We start from the raw sequence: 15,428 nt of genomic DNA on the forward strand, positions 1-15,428 counted from the left end.
TTAGTGTTGAGCTGTCCAAACATTGGGAAACCTCAACACACTCACTTATATTCATGAATCTACCTCTTCAGACCCTATTACTCTCACACACTCAAATCATAGCAAGTTATAGCTACAAAAGCAGGTCAGAGGCTGGGATTTCTACTGCAAGTCAGTCACCTCTAGACATCCCAGAATCATCTATAATGGTACAGGTAATACTCACCAATTGCCAAGATGACTGCAGTTCCAACAACACTAAAGAAACACAACATCATCCAACAGAAAGCAGTCTGCTTGACTGGCAGCCCATCCAGCACCTTTAACATTCACTTCTCCACCACTGACACAGTGGCAACAGGGCACAAGATGCACTGCAGCAACTCACCAAGGTTACTTCGATAGTAAACTTCCAAACTTGCATATTTTAACAGAGGACAGGCTAGCAGATGAATGGGAACACCACCACCTGGAAATTCCCCTCCTAGCCACACATGACCCCCAACTTGGAACTGTGTCACCATATCATGACTGTCGCTGGGTCAAAATCCTGGAACTACTTCCTTAACAGCACTGTCGGCATACCCACACCACAGGATCTGCCATGGTTCAAGATTTTGAGATACAAAATACATGGCTCTCATTCCTACAAGTTCATTTGTATCAATGACAAAATGAAGAGGTTTGGAGCCTCTGAAGAGAACATAGGTTGACTTCAGGAAGATACACGTAGGTTACAAAGTTAGCGTTTTAATGTGGAGAAATGCAAAACAATACATTTCAATAAAATGATCAGAAATAGAGAATGATAAAAATTTATGAGAAGAGACACTTAGCTCAGATAGACAAGTTGATAATGTTTCATAAAACAAAACCATATTTAGCATGAGTATGACCATATTTCCAGGCATCACACTTGTAGAACAAATTACCATTTGCTTTTTTAAAAAGCCAGCTGTTGATCCTCAATACAAAAAGTTACAAGCAGTTACCTCACTAACTGCAGGAGTTTTCTAAGTACATAAAAGGTGCTACAATTTCTTAAGAGCAGTGATATTAAAAATAGACCAAATCTGCAGCTTGATGTCATGAAGATGTTCTGGCCTACCAGCGAATATCAAAAATAATTCAATGTATTACATTGAAAATCATTAAAATTGCAAATCAGTGTCACAGTTATATTGTTTTGGAACTCCAAATGAATTTAACATACACTCAGAACAAAAAGAGTTTTCGTAATGCATTTTAAAAGTTGAGAGAAAATAAGGCAGGTTAGTCAAAGAAAAATATTTGCATTTATCATATATCTGAAAAACATCTCAAAAGAACTTCACACAAGCTCATTTTTAAAGAGCAAACAATGAAACAAATGGAACGTGAGACATAAAAGCAAAAAGGAACAAAGTGTCAACTCTTATTCAAAAAAGTCACAGGATTGTTCGATGTTCAACTGGAGCAGGTCATCAGTTCAACATCACATCCAAGAACACCATTTCAGATAACGATACACTATCACTACTGAAACTGAATGTCAAAAATCAAATCTCTTCCCATTCCCAAGAATATTGCTCTGAATTCAACCAAACACTTGTCTCATCATGAGGGAGATGATGGCATTTTGGTCATGCCACAAGACTAGTAATATAAAGGTCGAGGCTAATACCCTGGGAATAAGGGCCCAAATTGCAGCTTCCATTAATAAAGTCCAGGTTTGGAAACTATCACCACAAAAACTCATCTGGTGCACTAACATCTTTGAAGGAACAGCCTCACCTGGTCTAGCCTACAGGTGACTCCAGATCCACAGCAATGTGATTGACTCTTAACTGTTCTCTGAAATGGCCTAGCATACCACTCAGTCCAAGCGCAATTAGGGATGAACAACAAAAGCTGGCCTTACTAGTATCACCCACACCCCATGAAAGAATAAAAATAAAAGAAACAATCCTTTTCGCAGTTACCTGAGAAACCAATCATAGCTGATGGGTAGACAACAAACTTACAAATGGACTGGGATGACACTGCTCCACTTGAGATATTCAAAATAGAAAATCCTTTGAAACATTAAGCTCATTAACAAAAAGTTAATTCAAATTATTTTTAAGTAGCAAAATGATGAGAAATTTGTTCAGTTCACCAACTACAAGCTTGCCATTTACTAAAATAAATTTCAACCTCAGGCATGCCATCTATAGTTAAAATTGCAAATCAGTGTCACAGTTATATTGTTTTGGAATGCTTCAAATCTAACAATGCATTGTCTCTGAACTTACTGAGGTTAAGGCAGTCTTCAGGCCAATGATCTGTGGGGATGGCGAGTGGCAAACATCATGTTCTGACATCAACTGTTTGAATTTTTCCTTTTCAATTACCAATGAATTGAACACCGACTTCAAAGCAGAGTGAACTATCAAATAAGAAAGTTATCAAGTAACTACAGAGAATTGAACTACAGGAAACACAGAACATGTAGTTATACTTAAATCAGTTTTTAAATACTATGTTTTTATATGGAACCCAAGGTTGCAATCTAATTTGTAGATTCAGAGGATTCACACCCTCTGATGGGTGTGAATGCATTGGAGTGTGAAGGGGTTTACAAGAATCATTTCACAAATGGGAAACTTCATTTATGAATATGGATTAGAGAAACTGGGCTTGTTCTCCTTGGAGAGGAGGGGATTTCGTAGAGGTATTTAAAATCATGAGACGGCTGGACAGAATAGATGGGGAAAAACTGTTCCTGCTCAAACTGATTGAGAAGAAAAGGGCACAAATTTAAAGTGATTTCCAAAAGAAGCAAATGTGATGAGAAAAATATCTTTGGGTCCAGGTCTGGAATGCACTATTTGGCAGTCTGGTGGGCATAGGTTCAAGACGAGGCATTCAAAAGGAGATCTGATGATTATTTGATTAGAAAGAATGTGTAGGGGTTCTGGGAAAAGGCAGGAGAATGGTACTATGTCATAATGCTCAGATGGAGAGCAGACAAGATGGGCTGAATGGCCTTCTGTTGTATCATAACGATTATGCAACTCCAGAAAACAAGAGAATGAAAACTTGAGTGGGTCTTAGTGGAGCTCGTACTGGACGCACAACTGCAGTCTTAGCCTCTCCTTTGCTTAAATATAAAGATTAGCATGTGGGTGCTTCAGAAGAGCACACATTCAATAATGTAAATCTTTATCAACTGAATGCGTATATTAACTGTTGTTTTTAAAATTCCTATCTGATTTACAACTTGTAAATTAGGATGTTAATTTTATATTATCATTTTGTTTGTAGATAAATCTGCAGCTTACAGAAAGTAATCTGATGGATTCAATGAGAAATTCCCAGTGCCGAACACCATGCCAAGAATGTATATTGGAAACTGGGAGAAGAGTTCAGAAGTTATAGGACAGAATTATCGAATAATTCGAATAAGAGGCCAGCAGGCCTCTTGACTTTCACACACAAACCCCAAATGTATCTTCTTCCTGGGAAATGTTCTACAACTCAATTTTATAAAATCTCTGCATACATATATAAATAATAAATAATATTTGGAGCTGTACCAAATATTAAGTGTCTTTGGTTCCCCAATACAGTGCAATCAGTAGTTGCCTCATTATTTGATAGCACATAATATATAAATGCAGTCACAACCCACATTATAGCTTATTAATATAGACTACAAACAGCACTGGCTTTTGTGGACTAGATTGCAGGGAATGCTGCATTGTGGAAGGACAGTTTATTATCGAAAACATCTAGACTATTATGCTGCAAAACCAGCAGCACCTATTAAAAGCCGTGCTCATCAACCACACATTTCTGCAAAACCCATTGAGCAAGTTAGCCGACCTTGACCACTGAATAACAATTTCCCAAGCAACTCAGACTCGAGACCATCACTTTTTTACATTAACATTGGTGGCACTCCACTGACTCAATACTGTGATAACCATCCAAGTGAGAACTTTAACCCAAGTGGATCATGTGCATTCACAAGACTTAAAATACTTGGGATTGTTGATGGATTTGTTTAGAAGCTCGTTTTCGCAGTTCATTTGTACAGCGCTACCTTCTGTGACATCTAGTTCAGACAAGAGAACCTCCCTAATTGCCATGGAGTGGTTCCAGGTCACAGTGTCACATATCACCAATATCTAATAAAACTGAAATCAAGAGAAAGACTAGAATCAATTTACTCACCATTTATCTGCAACCAGCTGGGAAACTCTCTGCTCAAACTCTGCTGAAGCCATGATGGCTGTTGTTTTCGCAGTAATTGGATACTGCGCATCAGCACAGACAGGAAGTGCGCAGACAAATCTCAGGGATATGTAATTGAACATTACTATGAGAACTATCACAAGTACTGAAATCAACACCGAACTGTTTGCCTTGCTGTCTTGCACAGTTCTTGCTAGCACCTCTCAGAAGAGAAGCAGCAATAATCAGAAAACAACTAGGTCTGAAGAAATTCAGATCTGCCATTAATGAAGGTATCCAGAAGCTCATAAGATGGAAGCGTTGGGGATATCTTTCTAGTTGAGAGTCAAAACTCCGAAAACCTCAGAACTCTCATTCGAAGGCAATTACGTGGTGGAGATGTGGAAAGCAGCCAGGTTAAGAATCAACCACCTATTCCATTTAAATAACTACATCAGAACTTATATGGTCACTACAAAAACCGCTGTCCAAAGAGGAGAGGAACCTGGTGTGAGATTGTGGGAAGGCTACCTACATCATTGAACATCTCATCAACAATTGTTTGCGAAGATCCTTTCCTGAAGGAAAAGCTCCGTGTCACAAAAAAGCATTGGGCAACAGCAAACTTAAATGCTGACAGACGCTTCATGCTTTTTCCCCACCAAGTTAACTGTTGTGTTGCACAGAAAATCTGATCCAACCCATGTAAAATGCCAGTCTGCTGTTTTCTGTCACCTCTCTTTCCACTATTTTGCAACAGAGACATCAGCATTTTTAAAACTAACAGTATGTATTCCAGTAATGAACATCAGATTTGAGGTTATTGCTAAGTCATTGTACCATCTGGGTAATGTTGTCTCTTTTTATGGTCATCTGTTCAGTTCAAAATTCGGACAAGAGTTCAGACAGGAGCATTTTGATTAAAATAAGTGATGGGGAGTCGATAAGTCTTATTTTGAGACTAAATTAGATTGGGAACAAAATTCAGCCAGTCAAATCACCACACCGAACAGACTTTTCCCTGTCCTAGATTGGCAAGTTAGCGGGGACAGCAAAAAAATAGTAGGGAGCTGGGCCAAGATTACTCCTCAATGCATTCCCATCACCTGGGAGGTTTCAGAGGTGGGCCAGTAGATGGATCAGCTGCATGCCCGACAAAAATAGGCAGCCAGTGGATCCCAACACGGCCTCAATTAGGAGCAGCATTAGCAACTGGTTGATAGCACCAGAACAGACCCTACCACATGCCAACTACTTGGTGATGACCTGCCAGCAGTTCAGGGAGTCATTGGAGCCAGATGGCATATCCTGCTTGGCTTCTGAATTTTTTTTTAATTAAACTCTCTGGGAACACTTTCATACTGATCTCTGACCTACCTCAGGGGTTACCTCGTCTGCCAGTGGGTCTGTCAAGGCTTCAAAGCTGCTGACAATCTGATGAGACTAGGAGCATTGGGAGGTAATCTGTCATCTTAAATCAGACAACAAGCTTGAAGATAGGCAATTAGGAGACCACTTCTGGAGAAAATAGCTCCCTTTGTCTTGCTCCTGACAAAAGTGGACTCAAGATCCCTATTTGGTCTCTACGTTGGGGTTCCAAAGCCCACAGTAACATTCCATCCACTGTGAAAACTGTGATGCAACTCGAATGAAATCTCATCAAGTTCATCCTTCTCGTCTCTTCCACCTTCATCATTTTGCAATAAAGACATTTGGCACTTCCAAAACCAACAGTATGTATTCCAGTGATAGGCATCTGATTTAATCCAGTCCCAGGTCAGTTCTAAGCTATTGCTTCATCTGGGCAATACTATGTCTTCAAATTATACCAACCACTACTTGGACCTATCTTACAAAATAAATTTGTATTACCATGGTGTAAACCTATCAGAATGTAGCATTAACATTAATAAAATAACACTTTATTTCAGTATGATCAAATGTATCTTGGTAAAATGTGTAACAGATCAATTGATCAGCCTTTTTTTTTTAAGAAAAACATGGTCTTTTTACTGGTGCTGATGACCTAATGTATGAACGAAAGACAGTCATTTTCACATTATGCAATTACAGAAAGCCATTACTACCTTCTTGCGCAATGTGGCAGAAATCTTCCTGCAGTTTTGAATAATCTGAAGATGGGTCTGAACCATCTGAAAAAGGTTTTGTGTCTGCATGAAACATCTCAGAAAGGTTAGGATTTGATGCATGCAGTCGCATTGGACTGACAGAAATGGAAGGAACCTAATAAAATAAAAGAAAGTAATTATTCTCACTGAAAGCATTTTGGTTATGACTCTTCCTTAGAACTTGAAGATCAGCTTTACTGAGCTAGAAACACCAACTCTCAGAATTTTCCCATCTTGAGACTAAGTGCTGTGGTGGAGAGAGGCAGGAACACACATCAAAACTGCCAACCCTGACCTCATTAAGTATGCACCCAGGTTTTTGACAGCACACTCAGTGGAGGAGCAGGCCTGGATGGTGCATATTGCAATGTTGTGTCTGGGTGCCATATTGAAAAGACATCTCAACATCAGTGACCCACTGTAGAAACAGGACAGTATGAAAATGAAGGTAGATCTCCAGGAGCAGGCACAGACCAGAAGATGGACCTCCTGAGGATGAAGGAGCATCTCCTGAAAAGGTTGAGGTTGAAAGGTGGCCCCCCCCTTCAGGGCACTGAATCTGGAAGAACCACCTGTAGATGCAGCCCCGATCCACTGCAGTGGTGTTCTGGAGGCTAGTGTGGTTGCTCGCCAGCATTGCGGAGCTTCTGATGTGGGGATGATCTGGCCTTCATCTGCATCCCATTAATGGGATGCAAATGAAGCTCATGCCAGCCTCTGGTGGATTTTATAAAATATGTAACATAGCTCAATCTCAGTCAAAGTTCCAAACTTAGAATTGGTTTAAGCATTGAAATAGACACAGGGCAGTAACAACATACAATGAAGTCCTATGCAGCAATGCTAGATCACTGTTTTGAATGACAATTGTCACAGAATGTGTGTGCGTGTGCGAGTGAGAGAGAGATTATGCACGCTTGCGGTGGTGGGCAGGATGGGAATAGAAAGTTAAACTTCAACATAATTAACCCAATACAGAGGCATGTACATTGAAGAGTGATTTTATTTATTGTTAATAGACACTACCTTTTTCCCCCCCCAAGATCAGTAACAGCAATGATTAGATCCACTGTTCAAAACAGTTGCATTACAATGTCTAAAATTACATCCATTTTAAGGTAGCATTACCTGTAGTGTTGATTTAGCATCTTTGCCAAAACTTTTGGTGCGCCACCTTCTCGGAACACGTTTTTCCTTTTTGGGACTTTCAAAGACATATCCCTTCAGCAATGGAGAAACAAATTGCAATTTTATCAGCAAACAATCCATTTAAACACAAGAGTTTATTTTATTTGGTTCCCTAGCTCATATCTTGAAATCAAAAGTAATATACACTTGTGTTTGATACAGTTTCATTCAGGAAAGCAACAATACCTGACTGACATACCTGCAAAGCATTTATAGTTGGTGCTGAGTACGTCCTATGCATAATCTCCATGTTGTGTAAAAGTTTGGTCATTTCTGTTAAACTGGAATGACACTGAGAAAGATCTAGAAGATTTCAAAAAAAAACACACTTCATTGATTTATCATGTGCAAAGGACCAAGACAGATACATTACTTCTGGTGGTGACCGATGTGGCTAAATCTTTTAGTCTCCACATCAGAGGGGATGAGACATAGTGAAAATGCACATCAGGAACCTGTGGAAGTTCTGAGGGACGATTCTCCCATTGCGACCCACTAATATTTTGACGTATCGGGTTGGGAGATGCACACGTATGCCTATTCACAGGATTCACGCATGAGTTCCTGACGCACGCGCTTCTCCCATCACCGGAGAGCAGGCACGGTCAAGACCACACTGGAAACCAGCAGGAAGAGAGATAAGTGATTTTAATCTATTTGTACTGTAATTTAAGTGTCATTATTGGGCACGGGACTGAATTTTCCAGGCCCGATAGCATCTCCCACCCCGCCAGGAATGTTGCACTCCAGCAGGGCTTAGAGTAGCTTCCCACATTTGGGGAACTAGCAGGAGACCCCCTGCTGGAGTGAAAGGGAGGGGGTCAATCAGGTCCCCCCAGGGGTCAGGCGGTGGGAAGGATGGTGTCCCAGGGCATGGGCACCCTGGCAGTGCCAGCCTGTTCCCTGGCACTGCTCAAGGGGCAAAAGTGCCTAATGCCCAGAGGGCACCTTGGCACAGCCCACCCACATCGGGCAGTGGCAAGGAATAGGACCTATGGGCAGTGGGGTTGGGGGATCCTGCTGCCACACTGCATGGGCATCGGTTGGGGCTGGGGCGTGGAAGAGACAGACTCCAGCATGAACAAGCCCTGCCTCTCCTGAGCTTTTAACAACATTCACGATTGTGACCTCTGCATTGCACAGAATGTGGAAGATTCAAGTCTGAACTCCCACTGGAAAAACAAATCAGAAATTACACCATTTTTCCCGTCAATTCAGCACTTAGAATTTTTTTTAGGAGAATCGATCCCCAAGATGTACATTCAGACCTATGTGGGAATTACCTCAGAAGTTTAAACTTCCAAAGGGCACTTCTCCTGCTCCCCAGAACTGCCTACAAATATCGCTGACTCTGAGCTGGTGAAGTTAAAAGGAGGCACAGTTGTGGGTTTTCCCCCAATTCCACTTCAATTGAGCTCACCAAGGAACGCTGCACTGTGTATTTTATTTGACTACCAGGATTGGCAATCCTGGAATAAAAAGTGAAGCAGCACATTTTGGGAGAACCTCCACGCGTAGCAGCAATCCACTCAGTGTCACGATTGGGAAGTCTCAGGTCGAGGTGTTGTGTTGTGAATGCACTCTCACAAGACACAACAGTAAAACATTTCAATCTGTGTTCAAAAGATTGGCTCCAAAAGCAAGGAGGATAGAATTACAACACATTCAACTGGGATAAATACACTTGGCATATGTGTGGGAATGGTGGTTGTTACAGGGAGAGATAAGGGAGAGTGAAGCAAAGTCCTGCAAAAAGGACAACAATTCAAAGTTTGTTCTTAATAATTGTAATATTTTATAAGATAAAAACATTTTCACCTTTTGAACATTTATCTATATCTTCAGAACTTTGTAACCACGCTGCCACCTTAGACTGGCTACTGGTATAAGCCAGAGGAAAAGTTGGGCCGCTTTGGAATGATATTTGTTTGGTTAAACTTCCCCTCTGCAACTGGAAAAAATTAAATTCATTACTAATCTGAAAATGAAGTGTTTTTGGTACTTGTACAACAATTGGAATTATAACTTAAAATCATTATCAATTGTCCACAACAGTGTAAAATTTGCATATGCACGTTATGAATATATGGACCTGGGCGACATGGTGGCAAAGTGGTTAGCACTGCTGCCTCAGTGCCAGGGGCCTGGGTTCAATTCTGGCCTTGGGTGACTGTCCGTGTGGAGTTTGCACATTCTCCCCATGTCTGCGTGGGTTTCCTCTGGGTGCTCTGGTTTCCTCCCTCAGTCCAAAGATGTGCGGGTTAGGTTGACTGGCCATGCTAAATTGACCCTAGTGTCAGGGGATGTGGGGTTATGGGAATGGGGCCTGGGTGAGATCGTGGTCAGTCCGATTTGATAGGCCAAATGGCCTCCTTCTGCACTGTTGGGATTCCATGAAGTATTTGTGCATTTTTTTTTAAACAATGCTTAAAAGCAAATCAGGTTTGACGCAAAATATCAAAATATTTTCATCAGAGCAAAAATTCAATATTGCTAGGGAATGGATTCTATTTTTCAAGAAAAGTGTAAGCTATGGGTGTATTGGAAATTGGTGTACAGTTTCCATAAATTATTTTGGTTCAATCTGTACATCAGTGCTTCTGGCATTTTCCTGAACTTGCCTTACATTTGTGAAGCACCTAAATTCTCCTTGATGTGTTGTAAGATTACTGAAATCTGGGGCTCAGTCTGTGAAGTGAACATCTTCACACCTACATTTTGTGAAGCCAAGTGCTGCTAACATGCCACCTCTTACTATCCTTCAACTTTTAGCTTTTTTTCCTCCTGTTACCATACTTTCTTTACAAGGTTGGCAGAACAGACAGATTTCTTGACCTACCAAAGAAAATGCACGACGGCGCTTCTTTCTCCATGGATAAAAAAATTCATTGATGTCTAGAGCTATCTTGGATCTGGTGTTATGTAATGAGGCAGGTAGAATTAGGGACCTTGTGGTGAAGGATCCTCTTGGGAAGAGTGATCATTGTATGGTGGAGTTTCTGATGCAGATGGAAGAGGAGAAAGTGGGTTCCCGGACACGTGTCCTTCGTTTGAACAGAGGAGTATGATAGGATGAGAGAGGAATTGGCAAATGTTGACTGGGGGAGCGCATTGGAAGGTAGGTCTGCTGAGGAACAGTGGAGGATCTTTAAAGGAGATCTTTCTTGGTGCTCAGCAGAAATTTATTCCGATGGTTAAAAAGGATCGTAGGAGGAGAGATAATCAGCCGTGGATAACGAAGGAGGTGAAGGAAAGTGTTAAATTAAAAGCGGATGCATTTTGAGTAGCTAAGAGTAGTGGGCGAGAAGAGGATTGGGAGAGGTTTAAATATCAACAAAGAATGACAAAGAAGTTGATAAAGAAGGGTAGGATAAACTATGAAGCTGGGCTAGCGCTTAATATAAAAAAGGATAGTAAGAGTTATTATAATTATATAAAAAGGAAGAGGCTGGCTAGGGTGAACGTTGGTCCCTTAGAGGATGAGAGGGGGGACTTAGTGGTGGGGGATGGGGAAATGGCTGAGGCCTTGAATAACTTTTTTGTATCGGTCTTCATGGAGGAGGATGTGAATAATTTGCCGGGTGTTAGCGATGGAAAGATGGTAGGAGTGGAGGGCCTGAATGACATTATTGTTACTAGAGAGGCGGTGCTCGACAGACTGGAGGGATTGATTGTGGACAAGTCCCCAGGACTGGATGGAATGCATCCAAGGGTTCTGAAGGAAATGGCGGAGGTGATAGTGGATGCCTTGGTGATTATTTTCCAAACCTTGCTGGATTCTGGGGAAGTGCCGGAAGATTGGAAAATGGCTAATGTTACGCCGTTGTTTAAGAAGGGTGGCAGGCAAAAGGCAGGGAATTATAGGCCGGTCAGTTTAACGTCTGTTGTAGGTAAAATGTTAGAATCCGTGATCAAGGAGAAAATAGCGAGGCATCTTGAGGAGAATTGTTTGATAGAGCAGACGCAGCACGGTTTCGTTAAGGGGAAGTCGTGTCTGACGAATTTATTGGAGTTCTACGAGGATGTGTCTAGGGCGGTGGATAGAGGAGAGCCGGTGGATGTGGTGTTTCTTCATTTTCAGAAGGCGTTTGATAAGGTGCCGCACAAGAGGTTATTACAGAAGGTCAGGGGGCATGGAGTTGGGGGTAGGGTGTTAGCGTGGATAGGGGATTGGCTGTCAAATAGGAGGCAGAGAGTGGGGATCAATGGGTGCTATTCGGATTGGAGGTTGGTGACTAGTGGAGTGCCCCAGGGGTCGGTGCTGGGACCTCAGCTATTTACCATTTATATAGATGATCTGGAGGAGGGAACCGAGTGTACGGTGTCAAAATTTGCTGATGACACCAAGATTGGTGGAACGACAAATTGTGTGGAGGGTGTGGAGAGACTGCAGAAGGATCTAGATAGGCTGGGTGAATGGGCCAGGAACTGGCAAAGGGAATTTAATGTTGGCAAGTGTGAAGTTGTCCACTTTGGTAGGAATAATGGTAGGAAGGACTATTACTTACATGGCGAAAAACTGCAGCATGCGACGGTGCAGAGGGACCTCGGGGTCCTTGTGCATGAGTCGCAAAAACCCAGCTTGCAGGTGCAGCAGGTGGTCAGGAAGGTGAATGGGATGCTGGCCTTCATAGCGAGGGGGATTGAATATAAAAGTAGGGAGGTCTTGTTGCAACTGTACAGGGCACTGGTGAGGCCACAGCTGGAGTACTGTGTGCAGTTTTGGTCGCCGCACTTACGCAAGGATATTTTGGCCTTGGAGGGAGTGCAGAGGAGGTTTACTAGGCTGATACTGGAGTTGAGGGGGTTGAACTATGAGGAGAGGCTGAATAAACTAGGCTTGTACTCGTTAGAGTTTAGAAGAATGAGGGGAGATCTCATTGAGACATATAAGATGATGAATGGGATGGATAGGATAGAGGTGGAGAGGCTCTTCCCGCTCAGAAAGGACAGTAGGACTAGAGGGCACAGCCTCAAGATAAAGGGGGGGCAGTTTAGAACGGAGTTGAGGAGGAACTTCTTCACTCAAAGGGTGGTGAATCTCTGGAATTCTCTGCCCGTTGAAGTGGTGGAGGCTGCCTCGCTAAATATTTTTAAGACGCGGGTTGATGGGTTTTTGATAAGCGAGGGGATTAAGGGTTATGGGGAGAGGGCAGGAAAGTGGAACTGAGACACGACAGATCAGCCATAATCTTACTGAATGGCGGGGCAGGCTCGAAGGGCTAGATGGCCTACTCCTGCTCCTATTTCTTATGTTATTATGTTAGAAGTGAATGAAAAATATACATCCAATGCTCCAGGCCAGAAACTGAACCAAAAACTTTTCTCAAGTTCAAATACAATGTCACACCTTCAGTATTCGTTTAGACATGAAGGATATCTTGGTTGCACCAATCAACATTTTCTCCATTCAAACTGCTTTGAAGATGGCATGGCTCCTGCTACAAAATAACATCTTGTTCTGTTCCTTTACTCCTATGGCATTTTCTCACCTTGTTCCCTCTCTTGCCTCTCATTCAAAATCCTCATTCTCTACTGCTGACCCAAGTATCATGCTAAGTTCCTTATCGAGGTACCTTCATTGATTTCCTCTCTCAAACTTTACCCAGCAATTTCTCATCTGCCCTGATTCCAACCTCCATCTTAACTCATCATACTCTCCTTTTTCAGGGCTCAGTGTCTTCCTATACTCTTGTAATCATGTCTTTCATACAAACAACCCTACCCATATTGTCAGTCAACCCTTTGAGTTTGCCACCAAATATGGCCTCTTCACTCTATGTATCCATCACAATCAAGGCCACCCTTGATCAATTCCTAAAATGTCATGTTTTGTTTGATAATCTACGAAATGGTTTGGGAATATTTTACAACATTAAATGTAGTATATAAATGGAAGCTGTTTGAAGGGATGTGGGCTTTCCTGCAGGCAAGAATGAACAAATAACATTTTTTGGATATTTGTGCTGGTGAAAGAAAGGGTGCCAAGAGGAAGTAAATGGATTGTCATTTTGCAGTACAGAACATGAGAATTGCTGAAACAAAGTGATCTTGAAGTGGTTCGTCTCGCACTCACCAAGACACTTTGTAAGAATACCAAGTGCTGATTGGCTGACAAGTGCATTTGATTAGTACAGGCTTTGCCATGGAGAATGCATCTGTTGATGGTAACTGACTGTTAACTACCAAGTACTATTTGAAATTTAAACCAGGCAGCTTGACCCTGATTTGTCAAGGCATTGCCCTGGTGAATGAATCAGTAAATGACTGTTCCTATTTTGTTTGGCTGTACGCGTTCTTTTGTCTGCAAAGAACAGGGTCCTGCGTAATTATATAAGCAACTTCCAGTACACACAGCAGATACGCCACACTGCGAGTCCAACTGATAATCTTAAATTGGTTGTCAGCATAATCCTTATCAGACTGTGGATTATTTAGCAAATGTTGTTCACTTGCAGAATCATACCTAATGTCAGTTACTGCGGTTTGAGTTTAGCAAGCAATTGCTGATTGTCTGCAATGGGCAAGTTACAGACTGCACCCAGTGGCTGCGACATGCTGTTTTGACAATTGACCAGTCCATGGGACATATGGCCGACATACCAGCATCACACTGGCACTGAAATTCATCTCCCACTTTAGTCATTTGTTTCATAGGCAGAATGTCTTTTTGGTTTGGTGGCAGCATCATGTTAAATAGCAAATACCAGCTGTGTCGCTATGTATTGTAACATGAAACAGCTAGTTTCACCTATTGCTCAAAAAATGTTGCGATATCTTGCCCTACTGAGGTAATCTGAGGTAGACTGGGCATTTTTCAAGGCCAAAAATGGCAGCCTATGGCCCTTTCATTGTTTGCATGATATAATATGTTCAGGATAGCCATTATCCCTCAGGGTGCCTTTGATCTGCCCTATTTCAGCATCAAATTTAAATGGTGAACAAATGATTAGGACCCTCTTAACAAGATTGCAAGTGCTTAAAATCACACCAGTTATCCTGGGGAAGTAGTTAATATTCATGCAGCTGGCATTAACCTGCTATCCAGATGGGCAGAACTGTGGGACACAAGCAATATAAGGCAGTGCAAAGACCCACTACCGAATCACTGATTCAATAGCAAAGATCCTCAAATAAGTTGAAGAAGCCCAATTGAACTTTCACAGGGTATGCAAATGCAGCCACCTACAAGCAGAAGATGAGGGATTACTGAATGTGTGATTGTGGCTTTGAGCTACACACCATGGATCACATCACATCAACCTGCCCACTAAGATCTGCATGGGAGATAATTTAGAATGCTATGTAGCAAAATGAAAGACCCATTAAGTAAATAACCAGACTACACATCCCATAAGTTTTTCCCATTATATGAAATGGTATCAACTCTATGTCCATACAACTACCAGTTGCAACAGGTGGAACCCAAAGTCACTGCACTTATTCTACAGTAGCTCATTACATATTTAGTAAACTATAATGTAAATTCTCTACTGCTTGCAAAAGACAACTACTTATCTTACCCTTGGGTGTATATCGTGACTAATAAGGAATTCAAATCAATAATTTAATAAAGGCAGAGAATAATTTGTCTCACTGACAAATACCTTTTGTCCTTCATCTGGTCTTCCAATTACATCATTTATTCTTTAACACATTGTTTTTTAAAAATTGCGTAGAGTCCAAAATCCATCACAATAAATGCTTGACAACTACTGAAATTAAAGCCTCTAACTTTTTTTTTAAGGAACCAGTTATCAGGGCAGCACGGTAGCACAGTGGTTAGCACTGCTGCTTCACAGGTCTAGGGACCTGGGTTCGATTCCCAGCTCGGGTCACTACCTGTGTGGAGTTTGCACATTCTCCTCGTATCTGCATGCGTTTCCTCTGGTTTCCTCCCACAGTCCAAAGATGTGTGGGTCAGGTTGATTGGAC

The 15,428-nt window shown here is 41.7% G+C and overlaps 1 protein-coding gene across 3 annotated transcripts in view; it reads right to left on the minus strand.

The window, feature by feature from the left end:
• osbpl3b (oxysterol binding protein-like 3b) overlaps positions 1-15,428 on the minus strand; it is a 189,864-nt gene that overhangs the window by 89,313 nt on the left and 85,123 nt on the right. For all 3 annotated transcript variants that reach the window (XM_080205471.1, XM_080205481.1, XM_080205461.1), the window contains 5 exons: positions 9,312-9,444; positions 7,693-7,796; positions 7,434-7,526; positions 6,264-6,420; positions 2,253-2,386 (listed from right to left, as the gene is read on the minus strand). In XM_080205471.1, coding sequence (XP_080061597.1) covers positions 2,253-2,386; positions 6,264-6,420; positions 7,434-7,526; positions 7,693-7,796; positions 9,312-9,444 — 621 coding nt within the window. The remainder of the gene's footprint in view (positions 1-2,252; positions 2,387-6,263; positions 6,421-7,433; positions 7,527-7,692; positions 7,797-9,311; positions 9,445-15,428) is intronic.

The sequence above is a fragment of the Carcharhinus amblyrhynchos genome, chromosome 2, assembly GCF_965287045.1.
Source record: "Carcharhinus amblyrhynchos chromosome 2, sCarAmb.v2.hapA, whole genome shotgun sequence".
In the NCBI taxonomy this organism is placed as follows: Eukaryota; Metazoa; Chordata; class Chondrichthyes; order Carcharhiniformes; family Carcharhinidae; genus Carcharhinus; species Carcharhinus amblyrhynchos.